Source organism: Sceloporus undulatus, chromosome 1, assembly GCF_019175285.1.
Source record: "Sceloporus undulatus isolate JIND9_A2432 ecotype Alabama chromosome 1, SceUnd_v1.1, whole genome shotgun sequence".
Classification (NCBI taxonomy): domain Eukaryota; kingdom Metazoa; phylum Chordata; class Lepidosauria; order Squamata; family Phrynosomatidae; genus Sceloporus; species Sceloporus undulatus.
The window spans coordinates 68,130,071-68,153,469 of NC_056522.1; the positions used below are offsets into that span (position 1 = coordinate 68,130,071).

At 37.5% G+C, this 23,399-nt stretch overlaps 1 protein-coding gene across 2 annotated transcripts in view; it reads left to right on the forward strand.

Annotated features, from left to right (window-relative positions):
* The window catches only part of LYST (lysosomal trafficking regulator), a 135,389-nt gene extending 114,849 nt beyond the window's left edge, over positions 1-20,540 (forward strand). For both annotated transcript variants that reach the window (XM_042469256.1, XM_042469265.1), the window contains exons 45-53: positions 2,999-3,229; positions 4,233-4,422; positions 5,719-5,855; positions 7,086-7,184; positions 10,497-10,636; positions 10,920-11,017; positions 17,443-17,599; positions 18,741-18,812; positions 19,992-20,540. In XM_042469256.1, the coding sequence (XP_042325190.1) occupies positions 2,999-3,229; positions 4,233-4,422; positions 5,719-5,855; positions 7,086-7,184; positions 10,497-10,636; positions 10,920-11,017; positions 17,443-17,599; positions 18,741-18,812; positions 19,992-20,130 (1,263 nt within the window). In that variant the 3' untranslated portion in view covers positions 20,131-20,540. The remainder of the gene's footprint in view (positions 1-2,998; positions 3,230-4,232; positions 4,423-5,718; positions 5,856-7,085; positions 7,185-10,496; positions 10,637-10,919; positions 11,018-17,442; positions 17,600-18,740; positions 18,813-19,991) is intronic.
* The last annotated feature ends 2,859 nt before the right edge of the window (positions 20,541-23,399 follow it).

Consider the following 23,399-nt stretch of genomic DNA (forward strand, 5'->3'; position numbering starts at 1 on the left):
AGTTAGTCCTGGAGCCTTGGTACTGATTTGCTCAAGCTTTACATTGTACCTGATTATTTTAAGAATGCTACCTAATAAAGAGCCTTTATCACATGAAAAAACAAAGCAAAAAGAGCCAGAGAGTAGCAGCTTTCTCCGTGCCTTACTGTATGACATTGTAATGCTTAAGTTTTCTTCTCATGGTAGATGGTTGTAAAAGTGTGTCTTTTTTTTTTAATTTTTTAAAGTTTATTGGTTAAAAACAAACATAACAAAACATAAATAAACATAAACCGTATCATACTATCCATCACATATATATTACAACTATACATACAGTTACTACAACATACTACATTTAAAAACCCTTCCCCTCCCTCAAATCAAAGACAGCTGTCTATTATGTACTTTCCTTATTGACTTAACATTTACTTTATACTTGATCAGAAAAAAAAAGAAAAGAAAAGAAGGAGAAACATATATATATATATATCTTCTTTCTCACACTTCTCATCACCTAGTTCCTTTGTGTAGAATCTGTCCCATCTTTGTGACTAAACGTTGACTTATAAGTTTATATCAGTGAGCACCTTGTATATATCCAGAACTCACGTTACATTTTACTTTCTACTCAAATCCCCTTATACAGATCTATTTTGGTGCTTTCTTTATTTGTTCTTCACAGTGATTTATAATAGGTGCCCAGATACCCTCCCATCTCAATTCATCTCCACCTTGCAATGTATTTGTGAGTTTATCAGATTGAAACATATCAAATATTTTCATGTACCAGTCCTTTAACAGTAAAGCGTCTTTGCTTTTCCATTTTTTTGGCAATTACCATTCTTGCGGCTGTAATCATGTAAAAAATAATTTTACCATAGTCCTTTTCTAATTTTGAGTCATTTACCATCCCCAACAGGAAAAATTTAGGCTCGAATTTTATTTTTGTATTCAGAAGCACCTCCAATTCCTTATGAATTTGGTGCCAGAAACTGTTTATTTTTTTACACTCCCACCACATATGAATATAATTTGCATTTTTATCTTTGCAATTCCAGCATTCTTTCCTGTTATTTTTGTCTATCCTGCTTAACTTTTCAGGCGTTATATACCATCTATATTGTAATTTTAAATAATTTTCTTTTACTTCTGTGCTCAATGTATATTTCAGCCTAACCTTCCAATTTCTCTCCCATTCTTCCATCATGATTGGTGTTTTGAGGTCCTGTGCCCATTTTACCATGAATTGCTTAACCGTTTCATCTTCCGTTTCCAATTTTAATAACAATTAATATAATTTGGAGATAATCTGTGTTGTATCGTCCGTCATTAATCTTCCAAATATTGTATCCTCTTTTTCTATTTGGTATTTTTTATTATCCAGGTTGAATCGCTCCACAATTTGTCTATACAAAAACCAATTTACGTTAAAACCTTCTTCTATCATTTCCTCCATTGTTTTTACTTTCAGAAGCCCATTTTCTAACTTCAATAAATCTTTATATCTTACCCAGTCTGTGTCCTTCATCCTTTCTCTTCTAAAAAAGGCTTCGTTTATCGAGGCCCAGACGGGAATTTTAGTTACAAAATAAGGTTTGTATTTTTGCCAGATTCTTAGTAATGATTTCCTGATAAAGTGATTGTTAAAGTTTTTGTTTATTTTGATTTGGTCGTATAGTAAATAACCGTGCCAACCTACCACATTGTCGAAACCTTCCAACTGTAGAATTTTTTCTTTTTTAAGCTGGACCCAGTCTCTAATCCACTCAAGACAGCAAGCATGATAGTATAATCTATAATTTGGCAACCCTACTCCTCCTCTCTCTCTACTGTCCTGTAATATTTTGAGTTTGATTCTTGATCTCTTTTTATCCCATATAAATTTGGTTATCTCTTTGTCCCATTCTTTGAACGGACTATCATTTGTTATGATGGGCAAATTTTGGAATAGAAATAATAATTTAGGAGTGATACACATTTGTATTGCAGCTATTTTCCCTAGCCAAGAAATTTGCAGTTTCCCCCAATTTTTTAAATCCTTTTTAATAGTGTTCCATAAGGGTATATAATTGTTTTTGAATAAATCTGAATTTTTTCTGGTAATGTTAATCCCCAAATATTTAACTTTATTTTTGATTTCAAAGTTGGAAATAGATTTAATTTTTTCACACTCTTTCTGATCTATGTTTAAGGGTAATATAATCGATTTTTTCTCGGTTAATCTTTAAACCCGCATATCTACCATATTCGTCTATTGTGTTTAGCAATTGTGAGATATCATCCACAGGGTCTGATAAGATAATCGCCAAATCATCTGCATATGCTAAAACTTTGTATTCAAAACTCTTGATCTTTATTCCCTTAATTTTATTATCCTGTCTAATTTTGTTATTTAAGATTTCTAATGCCGTAATAAATAATAAGGGGGATAATGGACAGCCTTGCCTGGTCCCTTTCTCTATCTGGATACTTTTAGTTTTTTTCACCGTTAATCAATATTTTGGCATTTTGGTCTTTATAGATTTCCTTTATCCATTTTACATAATTTTCTCCTAATTCCATTTTCTTTAGTACTGTTAACATAAAGTCCCAATGCAAATTGTCGAAAGCTTTTTGAGCGTCTAATAGTATTACGGCCACATGTTTGTCAGGTCTTTTTTCACAATATTCGATTAGGTTTATAAGAGTTCTTATATTATCTTTGATTTGCCTGTAAAAGTGTGTCTTTTGAAGAACTGATTCTTCCAGCTAGAAAAAAAAATACATGTTTTTAAAGTCATTTACTGCAGGAAGAGAACGGAAGCACTACAACGTGTGGTAAGGCACAGAGAAAGCTGCTACTCTCTGGTACCATTTCTGCTTTGTTTTCTTATGCGATAAGGGTCAAATAAAGTCTCAAGCACATGATATGCACTCACAACTCAACCACCTCCGATTATATAGTGAGACCTCTCATCCATCTGCCTCCACCCACTCACCATGCACCTTATTTCTTTCTTTCTGACTCATATTTTAGACGTACTTTGGCATGGATGTATCAGCTGTCGAAGATCCAGTTCAAAGAAGAGCCCTAGAGACAATGATAAAAACATACGGACAAACTCCTCGCCAGCTGTTCCACACTGCACATGTCAGCAGACCTGGATCAAAACTCATTATGGAAGGAGAACTCCCTGCTGCCATGGGATTATTAGTGCAGTTCGCTTTCAGAGAAACAAGGGAGCATACCAAAGAGATTGTATATCCGGTATATCATTCATAAGGATGTATCAATGTTATTCACAAGGTTGTTCACAATTCAGTATGTAACAGCTACTGCACCCTGGATTTTTTCCCATTAGGGGAAAAAGGTTTGTTGTGTTTTTTTAGGAAAAACTTGGCAAGAGAGCATCTCGAAGGGAATTAGGCTCAGAGCCTGACTTAATCTTCTGTTTCCCACTATACTGTTTTCTTTGGATAGGAAGCCCTTTTTTTTTCTGGACTGCAAACCATCAAATCATTATTTGTGTTTCAGGGTGTTTGCTTACTTTATTTTGATAGCTATGAATGTTTGCATAGTAAGGGAGGTTGCCTTGAGAAAGGGGGGGGGTGAAAGAATTTTGTTCTTTTAAATTATTCTGTAAAGCTTTAATTAACACTTCCACTAGTACAACTTCATCAAATACTGTTACTAGCTTTCTTCTCAGAAATGTTTTTCTAAAATCCAAGGTAATCTTTACTACATTTCTTTTTCCTAGGAGACCAGTTATCTACTCTAAAAATAAAAAGATCAGTCTGATGTGATTTGCCTTTAGATAATTTGTCCTTTTACAGTATGGCTGCTTCAGATATTATAGTCCCAGTGAACAATTCCTATTCTATTTGCTGACATGCTTCTTCTACCCCCACCCTTCCATCTTTTCTTCACACCCTGGTTCAGCAACACATGGTTGCTTAAACCATAGATTCCATTACTTTGAACTGAGAAAATGGTTCAAGGGGACCCTGCAAACTAGCATAGAGACCAGAACTGTTCTTTACCCTGCAAACTAGCATAGAGACCAGAACTATTCTTTTTAAATAAACTATTGTTTGTCAGTCTGGAGTTGTTACTTCTGAATTGTGGCTTTCTTTTCTGTCCTCCTACCTTTCTTGTTGTAGGACCTTATCTTTAACTAAATAATTTATATTCAACCTTAAAGGGCATAGCTAGAGTGACTCTTTACAGTTCCTTTACTGACTACTGCTTTATTTCATTGTCTTTGTTCTAGAGTCCTTTACCTTGGATCAAAGGCTTAAAGTGGGGAGAATATGTAGGTTCTCCTAGTGCCCCAGATCCTGTGGTTTGCTTTAGCCAGCCACATGGAGAAAGATTTGGTTCCCTGCAGGCTCTGCCCACAAGAGCTATTTGTGGTTTGTCCCGAAAATTCTGTCTTCTGATGATATATAGCAAAGAGCAAGGTAAGAATGTTAGGTTATTGTGGTCTGAACAGAAGCACTGGAAAAAGAAATAATAAAGCCAACAGAATTATCTAGCTGCTCTACTGTTGTCAGAATCTGGCATATTCTGTCATAAGATTGTTGCCATGGTTGTTGTAATATATAGCAAATTTAGTGTTTTGGATATGTGAGACTGTTACATGCTTATTTGGAAATAATGAGAGTGATGGGAGGTATAGTAGTAATAGACGTAATTGTTGGTGCCTGAAAGGATTGCTTGTGGCCTGATGCAGGAATGTGCAGACATGTGGAGGAGGAAACTTCTCAGAGTATTTTGGTGGGAAACAGAAACAGGCTGGTAGCAGGCTCTCCAAGGAGTCAATGTGAATGTTTATGCATGCAGCCAACTTTCAGTATGTTTGAAATATCCTTTTCAGCAACTTGTTAACAAGCATTAATTACTACAGGAAATAAAGCTGAACAAATGTGGGGGGCATGCAAAAAGGGGGGTTGTACATTTTAATTAGTAAACAAATTTAGGAGAAGCCTGCAAAAATTTGGGGTGGGGCATTGTTAATTTTATGCCAGTGTTGGTTGATGATGGCACTTCTGTCTGCAGATACCTTCCCTCTAACACTTATGTGTTTCTGAAATGAAGATTTACTGTTTGCAATATAGAAGACTTGTTTACTGAAGTCTGGGGACAAAGGCAGTTCTTGACACTTGTCTAATCTCTAACATTTAGAAACAATCTACATATTATTGGGACATGTGCTACCTGGGAAGGGTAGTTGTTGTTGAAATCCCAAATTGTATGGAAGCTGAGCTATGTGGGAAAGAATTTGTGGGTCCCATGTGACTTGAAACAATTTTAACTGCATCTGCATCCAAACTTAAATGGTTCTACAGATGTAATTATATCCTTGGTCGATTTGAAAGTTAGTACATGCAGCTAGCTTTCAGCATGCTTTGAAATCTCTTTTGCAGTCACGATGGCTCATATGTGACCTTGGTTGCAGCAACTCTTTAACAAGGATTGATTATTGCAGGAAACAGATATATTTTTTAAAAATCTAAAAGTTTTAAAGGTTTGTGATCTCTGAGAAGTGTCCGCGATATTGATACTAAGATATGAGTAGCTCAGATAACTAAAGTTGAAAATAGCCATGTTATTTTTCTTTTTTAAAAATACTTAAATTGTTGCACAAACATTCTAATGCCTATTTTAAAAGCCAAGCACGGCCAGAGCAATTCTTTTTGTAACCTAGAATCATTGGAATTTTCTATTTTGTCTGACTATCTTGATTGTTGTTGCAGGTGTTAGAAGTATGCACAGTACAGATATCCAGTGGTCAGCAATCCTAAGTTGGGGTTATGCTGACAATATTTTAAGACTGAAGAGCAAGCAAAGTGAACCTCCAATTAACTTTATACAAAGTTCACAGTTTCACCAGGTATAACTCCTTAATTCTTGTCTTGCAAAGTAACTTTTCATCTATAACATGCAATGTATGAAAAAATCTTAAGGTTTAGCAGTCATTTCACTGCAGAAAAAAAACAGTTGTAGCACATTTACAACTAAAGCCTTGTACATATGTAATGTTATTAAAACTAAAAACAAGGCTTGTGAGTATTTACTCCGTTCTTGTTCCTTTGATGTGTAGCTTCTGTTATGGTTTACTAAAAGCACACTTTCTTGTTAACATTTGCACAAGGCTACTGGTTCTACCTCTGCATGCCAATCAGGGTCTGATGCAAGTTTCATATTCTGGTTTGTCATAAGATCAAACCATAGTTTACCTGTTTGGATATACTAGAAAAAATGTGGTGTACTGAGCCCCAGGGATGATTTATTATGATATGAAATGAGTAGAGCACGTAGCACAATCCTATCCCTCTATTGTAGGGAATAGACATCTAGCTAATACCAGTTTTGTCTCTTACCAGACCTTGTGAGGCCATTCTTCCTAAACCTTAATACCCCCATTTTTATTTTTTATTTTTTTGAAGAAGTCCTGAGGAAGGGGAGTGCAGGAAGCAATTTCTCTATACTCCCACTTGTTATAGCCCAGCAAGGGATTTTTCCAGTTATTGGGGGCAGAGGCCCTCTGTGCCTCAAACAATTTAGGGAAAGAATGCACTGAAATTGTCTCTTCTCGCCACTAGAGGCTTCGTGGGGTAAAATGGCTATTTTTCCCCAAAACCTTATTTTTGAAGGGAGAGGGGTTGAGTCCACAGTCATCTTTGGGTCTCATAATAATGGTTGTGGGAGCAGCATACAGCACTTTGCTCACCCCTTCACAAAGTGAATTTAATGAAGCTTGATGCAATGAAGCATTTCTGAGTAGCCAGTTCCTCTATGTTGCCCTGTAAACTGTCTCTGGCACCACTACACCTTCTCCCATGGAACTACCTATGTATCACAGAGTAACTGCCTTTGAATTAGGAAAAGGAGTCCTTCTATACACATAAATTACATAACTCAGTGCTGACTGGATTTCTACCCCTAGTTAACTAGGTGTAGGCATCTCTGTGGCTAATAAAACTTTAGCTATTGTATGTCTGTCTATATAATGGAAGGAGACAACATAGCTGAAGAAATAAGAAATGTAAATTTGCTAAAGTATGTAGAATTTAATGTTTATAATGTCTTGTGTATTTTTGTTTGTTTGTTTATATCTAAGGTAACCAGTTGTGCTTGGGTGCCAGACAGCTGTCAACTTTTTACCGGTAGCAAATGTGGTGTCATCACAGCATATATGAACAGATTTACTAGTAGTACAGTAAGTGAATGAAAGGGGAAACTGTAGCTGTTTAAAAGCCTGACTGTTGTAGATGTTTAAATTCTCATGGGTACTCATACTTTTTCCTAGAATCAAAAAGGAAATGCCTCCAATTCCATTCCATTTACCTGCCAATTTCTATTCACCTATATTGTATATGATCTAATATAATATACGTAGTTGCACAAAATTGTTCTTTTTTTCATAGTTTGCTAGATAGATGAATGTTTGGAGCCAATTCACATGAGATGCAGGATATCTGTGATCAGATTATGTGATAAATTAATATACCTATACATTTTCTTGCTGTGGCATTAATGGTTTAAAAAAAAATCTGAAAACAGTTGGGGAAAGGGTTAAAACCCACCATCAGTGCTACCTGTGCCCATCAAAAGTAGATACTTCCATGCCTGCTGTAAATTTTGAATTATAATAATATTGGTGTTAGATTAACTACTCTTCAGAACATTATATCAAGCCAAAAACTATTTTATTGGAACTAATTTTGGTTTTTAAAAAATCTGATTAGTAATACAAGAAAAAATAATAACCCCTTTCTTCCAGTACTTCAAGCTGAACACCAAAAATAGTTTTATTTACAGTATGAAAATAGTATCTTAATAAAAATGTGTTACGTTCAAAATAAATTATTTTAGTTTGGATCCACATTCAGTTTATATATGTGAACTGTATAAAAGTGAACACGTCCCTTACTGCTGCTCAGGTGTGTCCTTCCTTTATGGAAACACCACAGTTCTGGCATTTGTACATAGTTGACATAGCCTGCAGTGCAGCTTCTGTGCCTAAACAGCTTCTTGAGACAAAGCCATATGGCATGACAATATGTTGACTAGCATCTGTCTTGGTTTTTGTTCCCAGCTGAATAAGAGTTATGGGGAACATCATGATTCAGTGCAGCACAGGAAATACCAAGCATACTCTTAATTTGTAACTTATTGAAGTGCATAACTCTGCAGTTCCACACTGTTCTCATGGCATTTTTTGTGCATTTAAAACTAGAGTAATCTGTTAAAATGCCTTAGTAGTGGTATGATATGTAAAACCATATGAGCAGAATAGACCATCTGCATTCCTAAACAAGAAATCTTAGTGTTGGCTTATTGCCTGCTGAAGTCTAGCAAGCCCTGTTTCTGGAGTTGTGACACTGCCATAACTAGTGTGTCTAGGAAAACTCTTAGCTGTTGTCTCTCACCTTTGCTGTCTATCATTGTCAGCTTCTTGTGTTAACATACTGCAACTTAATTAGTACTCTAATAATAATAATAATAATAATTTTTATTTATAGACCGCTATTCCGCAATGATCATAGCGGTGTACATTAAAATTGCAAAACAATACAAAAAATTGCAAGGCCTCTCTCCCCCTCAAGATGGTGGTTGGAGGAGGGCTCTTTTTCTTCCAGGCCTGGCCTCTCTCCCCCTCAAGATGGTGGTTGGAGGAGGGCTCTTTGTCTTCCAGGCCAGGCCTCTCTCCCCCTCAAGATGGTGGTTGGAGGAGGGCTCTAACTTTTAAAGCAGGGAAAAGTGGAATTAAATTGTGTGGTTGAGCAAAGGGTTTTCCCCCCTCACAGCAGTTTGTTCTTCACTATGCAAAGAATTATCAATTATTTATGCAAAAATGTGTGCTCTGAAACAGGTCAGTTATATAGAGGAACAGGTTGCTCACCTGTAACTGTCGTTCTTCTAATGGTCATCTGTGCCTTTTGTGTATGCTAATAATTATGGACTTTATCACATGGGGAAAATGGGAGGTTTAAACAATAGTTTTTCCTGGGAAATTGTGTGATGGCGGTGAAGATTTCCACACAATATTACAGTTAAAGAGAACTTATCTGGGGAATAACCAGGGTATAACCAGCAACTAATCATTCATGGGGAAATCCCATTGATGATTATTCCTGGAATAAGTCCTCTCTAATTGTGTTGTGTGTGAAAATCTTCACTGCGATAGCACGACTTTCCCGGGAAAACGACTGTTTAAGCCCCTGATTTTCTCCATGTGTGATAAACTCCTATGTCAGAGATCTGAAGAAGCTACCTTTAATAGAGAATGCTATACTACTGTACCACTAGCTTTTTTGCCAAGTATTACATTTGTTTGTTTTTTAAAAGTGGTACAAATGCCATTGATTTGAGCCTTGAACAGCTTATTTGACAAACTAGTGAAATAGTAAACACAACTGTATAAATAGAAGTCATCAAATGTCTTTGTTCCAACTAGAATAGATCCATTAAATCAGTGAATTGACATAAATGTTGGCTTACCAAAGTTCTACTAATTCAGTACAGTGGCCCCTTGATATCCACTGGGATTTGGTTCCAGGACCCTCCATGGATGCTCAGGCCCCATTATATACAGTGGCATAATAAGATGGTGCCCCTTGTCTAAATGGCAAAATAAAGGTGTGTTTTTGGCATTTATATTTTTGAATATTTTCCAGTTGTGGATTGATTGATTGATTGATCGATCAATTGATTGATTGATTTCTATGCCACCTTTCCCCCCCCGAGAGGGACCCAAGGCGGCTCACAAATAAAAATTCTAACAGATATATTACAATAAAACAATTAAAAACAATATAAATTGCAGTTATTAAAACCACAATAAAACCGCAGGAGCCCATGTAACACCCCATATAAAAGCCATCCATTATTACACATTAAAAGCTTGCCTGAACAAAACTGTTTTTGCTTACCAACAAAAGCAGAGTGGGAGCCAGCCTTGCTTTTCATGGAAGGGCATTCCAGAGGGTGGGATCAACTACTGAGAAGGCTTTCTCTCATGTCCTCACCAGGCAAGTCTGTGATGGTGGCGGGACAGAGAGGAAGCCTTCTGAGAATCCTAGGGCACTAGCAGGTTCATATGGGGAGATACAGTCTCTCAAATAGTCTGGACCTTAGCTGTGTAGGGCTTTATAGGTCATGACCAGCACTTTGAATTGTACCCAGAAATGAACCGGTAGCCAGTGAAGCTGTTTCAGCAAAGGAGTTAATATGCTCCCTATACTGGTCCCAGTCAGCATTCTTGCAGCTCCTGAAGTTTCTGAACAGTTTCCAAAGGCAGCCCCATGTAGAGTGTGTTACAGTAGTCCAAATGGGATGTAATCAAGGCATGTGTCATTGTAGCCAGATCTGATGGCTGAATCCATCCATAAAAATCTGAAACTAATTGCTAAAACATCTACCTCTTTATGTCAAGCTGAAATCTCATTTCCTGGACATTATTTTCCCCTCTTCATCCCTTGTCCTGCATAGTAAATTTTAACCATATGGTGATCTTGTTCCTTTTCAGCCTTCTGAGATTGAAATGGAATCCCAGGTGCATCTCTATGGCCATACTGCAGAGATTACTAGCTTGTTTGTCTGCAAGCCATACAGCATAATGATAAGTGTAAGCCAAGATGGAACCTGCATCATATGGGATTTGAACAGGTAAACAGGTCTTTGAATAATTCCATTTGAAATATGTATTGTACTGAACCTCTACATTTTTATTAATTTAGGATTTATTGGCTTGGTTTCATTAATCATAAACTAATATGTAAACTCTGCATCTATTCCATATGTTCAGAACCTAGTATGTTGGTACTTTGGAAAATTTTAGTAACAAAATTGACATGAGAGACAGGTTTATGAAACAATGTGTTACTTTTAATTGGTGCTACTACTAATGCTGTAATCTAATCTAATTTTTTTAAAACCCTGATTCTTATAGGTTGTGCTATGTGCAAAGTCTTGCTGGACACAAGAGCCCTGTAACAACAGTATCTGCTAGTGAAACAACAGGAGACATTGCAACAGTTTGTGATTCAGGTTGGTGCTTCTTTATCAATAATAATAATAATAATAATAATAATAATAATAATAATAATAATAAAATGTTGTTTATGTTAAAATATCAAATAGTTTAAAAAGATAAAAATGTTTAAAACACATTAAAACACCCCAGGCCATACTTTCAATGCTTTCTATTTTGAATGCCTATCTGAAGAGGAAGATCTTTGCCTGTCAGTAGAAGGCCATCAAGGAAGGGGCCATTCTGATCTCCCTGGGCAGGGAGTTCCACAGTCTAGGGCAGCCAAAAAAAAGGCTCTCTCTTGTGTTCCCACCAACCGTGCCTGTGATGGTGGTGGGATGGAGAGAAGAGCCTCCCCTGAGGATCTCAGATCCTGGGCCATCTCATATAGGGAGATACGGTCTGCCAAATATCCTGGACCTAAACCATATAGGGCTTTATAGGTTATCACCAGCACTTTCAATTGTGCCTGGAAACAAACTGACAGCCAGTGGAGCTGTTTCAACAGGGGTATTGTGTCATCTCTATAACCTGCCTCTGTAAGCAGCCTTTTGGACCAGCTAAAGTTTCTGAACACTCTTCAAAGGCAGCCCCAAGTAGAGTGCATTACAGTAATCCAGACAGAATGTAACCGAGGCATGTAGGCCAGATCTGGCATCTCGAGGAACGAGTGCAGTTGGCGCACAAGTTTTAAATGTGCAAAAGCACTCCTGGTCACTGCAGAGACCTGGGCCTCCAGGTTCAAAGCTCAGGAGGAGTGATTCCCAGGGTCACACAGTATGTATAAACCCACTCACTTTCTGGTTAGCATTCTCTGAAGGTGCCAGCCACAGATGCTGGTGAAACATCAGGAATAAACTCTTATAGAACATGGCCATATAGCCCGAAAAACCAACAAAAAACTAACCCCTAGACTGTGGAATGATCTGTTGGGAGATATAGTCAGCCCTCCATATTGGCGGACTAGCGAGCTGTGGATTGAATCATCCGTGGATGCCCCTGCCCCACTATCATCATTGGCTGCGTGTTAGATGAACACGGTCATGTCAGTGTGGCCACATGCACATCAACTCCTATTGATGATCATGGGGTTGTTGACAAAAAGGTCCTCTGGGTGACAGTTGTCATGGAGTGAACTGTGCCAGTTGAAAATTTATGAAACTGAAGGGACTTGGATACGGGGGGGGGGGGGGGGGGGAATCTGAAAAATAAGGAAAGTGAAGTGGAAAAGGCTATCAAAGCACTTGAGAGAAATAAATCACAAAGAACAGATGGCATACCAATAGCACTGTTTCAAGATGTAGAGACAGAATCTGTTGAAATTCTAACAAAAATCTGCCATCAAATATGGAAAACAAAACAGTGGCCTACAGACTGGAAGCATTCAATATACATTCCAGTCCCCAAGAAAGGAGACACTAAGGATTGCATTAATCATTGCACTGATCTCCCAGACAAACAAAGTAATGCTCAAGATTATACAAGAAAGTCGAAGGCTTTCATACCCGGCATCCATAGTTTTTGTGGGGGTTTTGTGCTATGAAGCCGTGTTCTAGAAGAGTTTATTCCTTTTCTACTCTTCTAGAACATAGCCTCATAGCTCAAAAAACCCACAAAAAACTATTACACAAGAACATTTGCATAAGTTTGAAAGGAGAGTTCTAGGGATACCATGAAACTGCTAAAAAGACAAATAACTGGAATCTTAGAGCAAATCAAGCCTGAACTCTCCTGAGACAAAACATTGAATTAATTTTGGGAAAGTCCATGGTCAAAGTAACCAGGTCCTTCTCAAACTTGCAGATGGAGTTTTCAATTCATAGCTACTTTAGCCTTTGGGAGGTGTGTGCTTCAGGTGATATCTGACTAGGGATGGCTGATTTGGTGGGTCCCAGTCAAGAATATACTTCCTAGACTGCAGGAAAACAGAACTGTGGTATTTACTGTGCAGATTGTTTTTCTGCAGCAGCTGGCAGGGTATACTACTCATCCAGTAGGGTTGTTGATATTGGATGGGGTCTAGTTGAGAAGATGGTGCTCTGGATCAGCTGCGACATGGGTCCTTAAGTCTGCGGAGATCCATAGAGACTTATGTTCTTTCACTAGTGGGAGGGTTGAGCTCTCCCCCACTTAGGGCAGAGAAATGATAAAGTAGAAGCCCTGCCTCTTGAGTTAGTGGGCAAGAGAGACTCAAGTCTAGGATACCCTCCCCTCAGCTGCAGAAAAAATAATGATGGTAGCAACAGCTGTTCCGTTTTCAAACATCACTCCCTCAAACAGCAAACTGTTGGCTGATTAATGTCTGTCAGTTTGAAAATGAAATTAGGACTACCCAAATATGCAGATGCACTGAGTTTATAAATTTTAATGAAAAGAATGTTTGCTTAAAAAACAAAACAAAACTAATAGCCTTTCAATGATCTGTAGCTTTTGAGAATTAATAGGCTGGAATCCCTGTTGGTTAGTCCCAACTGGAGTAGATACATTCAATCACTTATTGAAAGGTGTTGATTGAGTGGATCTACTCTAGTGAGGATTAGAAACAGAATCCAGGCCATGAAAGACTGAGGTGTTAGATAAGAAAACTAATGGAGAAAAAAGAAGCAAGAGGGCAATGGCCTATTTATGTCCTTAAAAGGCTGTAGTAAATGGAGGGAGGATTCAAAGATATAGCTGTGTTAGTCTGTAGAGAGATCTTGTAGAACCTTTGAGACTAAGTGAAAGAAGGAGGTTGGCAGCATGAGCTTTTGTAGCTATCAAGTCTACTTCCTCAGATGGAGAGAGGGTTTAAGATGAGTTGTGGGAGGTGTGATATAAAGTTCAACTCCCTTTCATTCAGAGGTGTTCAAGAGGAAACAAAGAGGGAAAAGGACACATTTTTTCTGTTCCCCAGTCCCACTGCATTAATATAGCTATACAATTATCATGTTATTTATTTAGAATATTTATACACCACTTCTCAGACACAAAGGCTCTTAGAGTGGCTTAACTTGACAGCTCCCTGCCCTCAGGCTTACAGTGGAGTTTATCAGACAAGGGAAATTGGAAGTATAATTCAATGGCAATCTGAACGCTATCATGGGGTTTCACGTTATTGCGTGATAGACTGCCACACACAAATTCAGGCAATGGCATGCTATTTTCGGGCAGTGGTAAGCCATTTCGAACGCAATGTGCATTCACGTAATTGCGCTAAACTAGTGACTTTAAGTGAATACATTCAGGCCCCACTTTCTTTTCATTTGAATTTAAGAGAAATTCCTCCCATTTGGTAAACTGGAGTCTAAAAAGACATGACACAAAAAGAGAAGGGAATGGCAGTGGGAAGGAGATCAAGTCCATCAGGTACAGCCTGTTCTTCTGTCCTTCTAAGGCCGGGATAGTAGCAGTTAAAATGCAGAGGTGACCTTTTAATGTTCAGTATTAGTATTCTGAAAACTAGTGCTTAATTATGTAGGAAGCTGCCTTTTAACGGGTCAAACTAGTTGTATAGCCCAGTATTCTTGATTCACAGTAGTTCTCCTGGTGCAAAAGTTTGCCCATCACATGCTACCTTGTAGCACAACAGAGGAAGATCTTAGTTCCAGGTGTGGGTGGATGGAGGGTGGTGTCCTTTAACTGTTCAAAACCTCCTTCCCCTGCAATATATGGTTGCTGTTCTAAACTGGCTGGAGCCCTGAATAGGAATTCTCTTTTTGTGAGATGGGGATGCATGGTGCAGCAACATTTTGCTGCAGGACTTTTTATACTGTCTTGTTGCCAGCAGGGAATCATACTGTTGGAATGATCTCAGAGTCTTCCACTATCTTACCTGGAGATGCAATCTTCAGTGCTTTACCTTTGAACCTTGGCACCTCTTTAAAACCCAATGACTGAGATTCTTGTTGACACACACCAGCAAAGACTGGTTTAATAGATGGTATCAGAGGAGAGACACAGAGCCCACTTGCACAGCATGCCTGATGTTGCATCCCCCATGATAGATGATGGTACTGGGATGTGAAATAGCAATAACAAGTACATTTCTATACCGCTTATCAGTGCACTCCCTAAGTGGTTTACAAAGTGTAAGCTAATTGCCCCCAACAATCTGGGTATTCATTTTAGCAGCCTCGGAAGGATGCAAGCCTGAGTCAAGCTTGAGCCCTTTTGCTGGTATTGAACTTACAACCTTATGATGTGTGAGTGAGTGGCTGTAGTAAAGGCATTTAACCACTGCCCCACTAGGGCTCCTTCTGGCAGATCTAGATTGGCAGATGTGCAGATCTAGATTGTGGTATGTAGGAACTGTTCAAAAACTAAAGAGCCATGCAGCCTTTTAACAAGTCAGCTTGTTTACTATACAACTTCACAGATGAGATGAGGGTTCGTTTAGCATTATGCATGTGTACACAAGTATACATGTGAGTTTGAATTCTCTGAATTCATAGCCCTAGTGTCAAATTTGTTACCTAGGATTTTGTATCACAAAGAGTCCTAGGGGGGAAATACAAGCCAAAATTGCTTTTGTTAATATTGCATCTCTTTGCCTGCTGATACTAAGTAACTGGCAGCTTGGTGATCATATTAAAATGTTCATTAACTATAGATGCAAAATGAAGACAAATAGCAGTGGTGTTCTCATTGCCTCATAAATGGAATTAAATATGCAGCATAGGTGTTTCTAGAAGAGAAGGAAGAAATAGTTAATAATAATGTGGATTAACATTAGCTATTTGTTGATTACAAGATGCCTATAGGATCTGAATTTATTTATAAACAGACCCTAGAGAAAAGGTGGGGAACATTCTCCCCTGAAGGGTACATTTCCTTGGGAATGATGTGGCTGTGTGCCAACAGTGAGTGAAATGGTGAGAGCCACCACATGTGTCCTAGATCCTTGCTCTTCCTGGCTTATTAAAGCTAGAAAGGGACTGGATGAGTGGGTAGAGGGAGTGGTTAATGCCTCATTAAAACAAGATAGAGTTTCAGCTTACCTGAAGAAGGCTGTGTGACGGTGAGACTCACCCACCCAACTACCTTTCTCAGATGGCAGCCCAATGGGTCTTTCATATCCCACTGCTGTCACCAATATTTCACGGGATAGCAACTATCCCACTAGTTTGCCACCTAATTTGTGTTGTAACACTCCAGCTCAGTTCTCACTTCTAGTGTCTCTCACACTATAACTCTATTCAGATGCCAGCCCTCTGAGTTATCAAAATCCCAACAGCTTGACACCAATTGTTAATTGATAACTACACACCCGCTCTCTGATGTGTCCCAACTAATAAAAGTATTTTCTCTTTCTTGGTAGCGTTTTGAATATATTTCTTTAAGCACTTCAGACAACTACTTGTTGATAAACAAAAGGACTTCATTTACAAATCTGGTTGAATAAAGTATCTTTCTTAGTGGATGGCATTCAAGATGGATACAATGGATAAATACTTTAGTAGTTACACAGTTTAACAGTTTCTTTTGCTTATCTTTGTAGTTGTTTCTTTATAGCTTTATAAATGTTTCTTTATAGTCTTAAGTTCTCACAGAACCTTTATTTATCTTCTGTATCTTTTAACCCTTCTGGTGACACAAGTCACCAGGTACTTTATCTCCCGCAGAAAATTACCACAACAATTTAATTAAGAACTTCCCTCATCCCTATACAGTATTGGATACCTAAAAAACTCTTTCCACCTGCCCCTCATAGCAGCCTAGCCTAGCCTCAGCAACTCTTCACTCCTCAGGGTACAATCAACATCTCTCCCTATCTTGGGTATATAATCCCTCTTCTAACTGCATCTCCTAGTAGTCTCCCTTAGCCTTAGCTCCTAAAATCCTCAGGGTGAAATAAAATTCTCTTAACTATCTCCAAGCACTGCTATGTCCCTCTATTTATACTTGCTCTTGGGACATTTCTAACTTAACTTTGTTTGACCTCATGGTTGCTTCCATCAACTATGACATCCATCTGGGTTGCCTTGCTGGGATAGGACTTGGGAGCACTGTTTTACAGTTTCTTCGTTCATTTAGGTGTAAATCCAGAATGTGATGCTGAGGAACTTCTATTCCATTGGCCTGTGGGGTCCCTCAGAGTTTGGTTCTGTCTTCCTATTTACATGAAACCACCGGAAAAGGTTGTCTGGTGTTTGGGGTTTTGTTGCCATTATGCAGATTGTACCCAACTCTGTTACAGTCGGCTCCCTTCCTCTATGGCCTTGCCATCTGCGATAGGAGCATCTGTGGATAGCCCTGTCCTGGTCACCCCAGTTACATGTGGAGTTCTTTTTTAATAAAGCATTGTTACTGATAGAGAGAGAGAGAATCCAGTACATGCATATAATTGTGTTTGAGTCCTTAATTTTAAAAATCCTTTTAGCTAACCAGTCTTTAAGGGTATTGCTTCATTTGATTCATGTTCTGAATTTTACTTTGCTAATGCAGTGGCTGTATTGTATTTCAGTTGGTGGTGGCAGTGATCTCAGACTTTGGACAGTGAATGGTGATCTTGTGGGACATGTGCACTGTAGGGAAATTATACGCTCTGTTGCTTTCTCTAACCAGCCTGAAGGAGTCTCTATCAATGTGATTGCTGGTGGTTTAGAAAATGGGGTTGTACGGTGAGTTGCTATAATTGAGTGTTTTCTTTTTTGGCTGTGTTGCTTGCTTAAAATAAGCTATAATGGCATCTTCTGAAACTGTATGCCATCCTTTTCTTTCCAAACATCTGTTTTAAGATTATTTCTGTGAAGTATGGGGAACAACTTCCTACAGATTTCTAGAGTAATCCTGTTTTTGTTAACTTTATAACAAAGTATTGAAAAGAAGAAGGACCCTTCAGATATGATCATTTTGCCACAGATTAAAAATGGATTTTTGCTATATATATATATATATGGAGAGGAAACACATATTACCTAACAAAAGAAGGATTTTTAATGTTATTGAAATGGCATGCTTTCATGTAAAACTTCTTCTTTTTTAATGAATATGTACCCTTTCTTTCATGAATTTCCAACTTGACATTATTCCAAAACTATTCACTCCTAGTGTGTGACTAGGAGAGACAGACAGATTTACTGAACCATAGTCATGGTAGATATTGAGCTTCCATACAAGGAAAAGCTTACACATTTTGGTGTTTTGAGGAGACAAAAACAATTTGCATAGTTTATGCTTTTCATTTAGTAGAATTTGAGATCATCCAACAAAATAGATCAGTAGCATATTTAGGAAAGACAAAAGCAAGTATTATAGCTTATGTGTGTGAAATTAGCTTCAAAAAAAAAGGGGGTGTGTCATAGGAAAGGCATGGTCTAGGCATCCAGAAAAGGGGAGTGGACACATTTCTGGATGATGGATCTCATAAAAGCAACTAGCTATGAGAAAGAAGTGGAGACAGAATATGTCTGAATACCAATTGCTGAAGAGGAAAGACAAGCAGCAGCGAAGGCTGCATTTGGAAACAAGATGGTTTGTCCATGACAGTGACCCAAACGTGTATATGTATTAAGGCAATCAGCCCACATTTCTGAGGGCTGGATTTGCAGTTTTCAGAGTACACCTTAAAACATTACAAAAACCTACAACACAAGTATGGCTGAAGATCATGCCAAGCTATATAAGTAAAATGTTTATACTGTGATCATTTATGAAAGCACAATATTACCTTCAGATCTCTAGTAAGCCTTGCCTGTAATTAGATTGCATATGGTAATATTCATTTTTTTTTTAAACTTCTTTTTCTTTTCTTTTTTCTAGGCTGTGGAGCACATGGGATTTGAAACCTGTGCGAGAAATTACATTTCCTAAGTCAAATAAACCTATTGTGAGGTAAAAAAAAAAAGGAATTTACTTTATAGCAGTTTACTGTTATGCATTCTAAAAAATACATTTTCAACTTAAAATGATTCCATTAGAGTCTGCTTTGCTTATATTTAGAGTTCCTTTGAGGGCTATGTTTTGGACTTCACATAATTCAAACATAGCATTTAAAATTACTTTAACTTTAGTGTCCACTACCTATTAAACTGTTCCCACACTGTCTTTTCTATTAAATTATGCAATAGCTCATTTCAAAGCAATGGACTTTCTCTAAAGCAAGTGTTTTGGGAAAGAGCAAATATAGGGAAGGTTCTTAACTATTGTCTTTATCATGTAGATGCTGGTTCCATATAATCAAGATCCATGTCAGATTGGTAATGTTTTGAAATAGGGGGGAGGGCTATATAAGGTGGTCATATTAAATTGTTGTTTCCATACCAGTATATTGCAAATCATCATCATCATCATCATCATCTAGTTTATTTATACCTCCCGCCTCTGCCATGGATTGAGGCGGGATTACAACTTTAAAAGACACGTAGTACAGTTTACAATCAATACAACAATAAAATACTAACACTGAATTTACCAAGAATTCTTATTAGTTCTCTAAAAATTACAATTCGTCCATTAGCCAACAATCAGAGTCAAGGAAGAGCAGTCGTCATAACCTTTTTATGTGGAATTCAGTGGATAAGCCTGCTGGAAGAGATCCATTTTGAGTGCCTTCTTAAAAGCCTCTAAGGTAGTAATGAGACGGATCTCTTCTGGTAAGTTCCATTCTCCTGAACAAAATATTAGATGCACCATTTTTATCTGCAGTCCAGCACAACAGGCAGCAGGAATGAGGGAAGCACATCAAATCAAAAAATAAATAAATTGAACCAAGACTGGGAGTAGATGTTACATGTACCGGCTTTTCTTAGGACACATCTCAAGGACTAGTGCAGCTGCTGCAAGCATTCTCAGTATTATCCGTTCCCTGAATTCTCCACTAAATGTTGTCTTGAGAAACAAAAACAATTTAAAGATAATATATAATAAAAATTCATTTCTGTATCAGCACAGGTATACCACTTCTCTTCTCTGTCTCATCACCCCCTTTTCAACTCCCCCCTAAGTCTTCTAAATGCCTACTGTACAATATAAACTGTGACAGACTTGATTTTGTTTTCAAATTCTTTACAGCCTTACATTTTCCTGTGACGGCCATCACTTGTACACAGCAAATAATGAAGGAACTGTTATTGCTTGGTGTCGCAAGGACCAACAACGCTTGAAGCTCCCCATGTTCTATTCATTCCTAAGTAGCTATGCAGCTGGCTGATAACACTGCATGCTCCTTATCTTGGTTACTTTTGAAGCACTTTCAGTCCAGAATAGATCACAGAGCCTCTCTGGTTTTAAATGGATTTTAAAAAACATTGAACATCTTCATGATAAGTGAGCAGATGAGCAAGACATTTATGAAAGGCTGTTGTGTATGATCATGCACCAACTTTATAAATCATATCACAATTATATGAAAATTCTGGCCTGCTTTTTTGGTACCAAGAGAACTGTAGATGGCTGCGCTAACCCGAAAGTTTAAATGCTGCAATGTATAATGTAAAAATATTTTTACACATCATTTCATGAACGCATATATTATAAATCCTGAGGCACTAGTAATGACTTTTGCTCCTTTGTGATGTAAAAAATAGAATTAAAATTTTTCAAAGGTTTATTTAAAAAAAATCAGTGTTTGTGTGTAAATTATTAGTACATCATAATACTTGCTCTAGGATAAATGTATCTACCACCAGTGTTCTAAAAATCAAGAACTTGAATTGCTTTTTCGAGAAGCAAATAAACTCAGTAGGTGTTTCTGCACCAACACTGTTGAAATACTGGCAGTATAATTTTATGAAATGTGATAGTCTACACTCCTTTTACTCAATTGTCTTAATAACAAATCGTATGTTTCCAACAGGGAAAATACTTGTAATTTTAATGGACAAAACATGTGGCAACATGTTGCAATGCAATACATGATACTCCCCCATCCCAGCCACCTGCCATATGCTCAGATGTCCATTCAGGGTTGCTGGGAGCCAGGCAGGCAGCCGGGCAAGTAGGTGGTGCGAAGGATGTGTGCCGCTGCTCCTTCTTCAGTGCCTTGACTCCCTTTTCTCAGAGAGCCACAGCACCAGAGAAGGCCAGAGGGGCACCAGGAGGGCCCAGCTGGTGTCACCCCTCCTCAGAGGTGTCATCCAATGGAGTCTGCACCCCCACACACACACACACTAGTAACCCTGCTGGGCTTGAGGTATCATGCTGAAAAGCTGTAAGTCTCATAATTATATTTAAGTACAGGTTAGGAGATAAACTGCAGGAGTTTTTCTTGTGTAATATATTGGTTATATAAAGCTGTATATACAAAATATGAACTGCAATTTATTTTTAATATGTATTTAAATATAATCACTGTATTTTTGCTTAAACCCCCCACCACCACCCTGCTGGATATTAAATATTTACATACGTTCAAGTTAGTGCCATTGAAATTAACAGAACTAAGTAAGTTAGAATTAATTTAAGGCCTATGGATATCCTTGGGTTTACTCCAAGCATAATTAAGTTCAAATACAACAAGTGATTCAATTCAATAGTGATGCATTAATTTATACATTTTTGCATTCTGCTTTCATTTAAAACTTCCTTTTAGTTTAACATGTATATCCTTAAAGGCAATGTACCATAAAAACTGTTCTTGCTCATCTTTTCATAAATATTCCATCTATCCTTTGTTCTGGTAATTCTTAAATACAGTTGTAATCTTATTTCTTACTTGTTTCTTTAAAATATGAGAATTTTCCGATAATCTAGAATCTAAAAACTTCACCAGACATGGGTAATCCATTGTGTTAATTTGTTTGTGTCTATTCCCTGTCCTCCAGAGTTCCACTGTGACTCTCCATTCAAGCCTATGGATCTCTGCAAATTAGATTTCAAAGGGAAAAGATGCATGTTTTAATCGTGGGTACCATAACCAAAAAATGAAAAAACTCATACTACAGCAGTGTGCTTTAGCTAGCGTCTTCTTTTTTTATTGTTTGTGGGCATTTTATGTGCTCCTGCATTGGGATATTGAATGTCACTTAGGGAGTTTCATTTTATAGGTGCAGAAATTACTCTAAACATTAAATATGCAAAACAGCTGGCCTTGTATGAATGCAGTATTTTTATGCAAAGATATAAAGTTGTTTGATAGAAGAATATTTATTCAGCATGATAACCTTGTTCTAGAAGTCTCAAAAACACTTCATAAGGATTATGTATATGATATTAAATATCTCTGTAAATAATACATTTATAGTTTATGTGCACTGCACTGATACTGGATAATAAAATATTTCTTTCATACAAATATAGACAAAGCATTAATTGTATACAGATTGAAAAATATTACTATGCAAGTTCACACTACAAAACTCTTTATCTATTACCTTGGTTAATGTCTCTGCATACATTTCCTCCATTGTTGCCATCTGCTTTTTAAGATTATTTTGATGCATGAAGTAAATTCTGTCAGAGACAAGCAACTGGAAAATCATAGCTTTTCAGTGTTCTGATACAAATCTTCTCTCCCCAGAAATTACTGATTTCTCTTACAAATACCTGAGCCCTCTGCTATAGTTTCTATCTAAGGCCCACTATTACACATGATTAAACAGGATCTGTAGTTAGGCAATCTTGTTTTCCCACCAACAAAAACTCTATAACTTTTTCTTATACCAAAGTGGTACAAAAAAACCAGGATGGATGAAAAATCCAAAAATTATGCCAAACAAGGCTATGAGATCTGCAGTTTAGATACATTGTCAAGAGAGACACAACAGGCTGAATGAATTAGTCATTGGTAAATACTTCAGGTTTTAAGATTATCCCTTGTATTCTGCTTCAGAGAAAGTGGTTGACACACCACCAGATTTCTACAAACATTGAGGCTGTCTGTAATCTAATCTAATACTATTTCATGCCTTGGGCAAAACACAGGTTACTGGTTAGGGCCAAAAGGGGAAAATGAAATATGATGAAGGGTTTTTATATTCACCACTGCAATTCTCTGAACAGATCCCCTCATCATAGATCAGTTTGTCAAACACTATGCTATCATTTTCTACCTGGGTCATTTCATTTCAAATTAGTGAAATAAATCCCAATTAACTACTGTATCTTTGCTTGGCATGTGGTCATGCATGTGAACTATAGTCTCCTTTCTTCTGATACTGCCATGGAGCCTGACTCTAAATGGACAAAGGATCAGCCCTCCATAATTCTTACTGTTATTCTTATTAACTATTTATACCCCACCTTTCCCCAAAAATCAGGACTCAAAGCATCTTAAAAATGAAATACAAGATATTCAAAACACAAGGCATTAAATTATCCACAGCATTTAAGAACAATTTAAAATATACAATTAAAGATGATAAAAGCTCTTGAAACCAATACAGTATTTCTCAAAAGCCTACTCCTTTAAAACTTCAAATTCTCAAAAGCCTGTTGTAATAAAAAAAAAACTTTCCCTTACGTCAATTCCTGAGGATTATA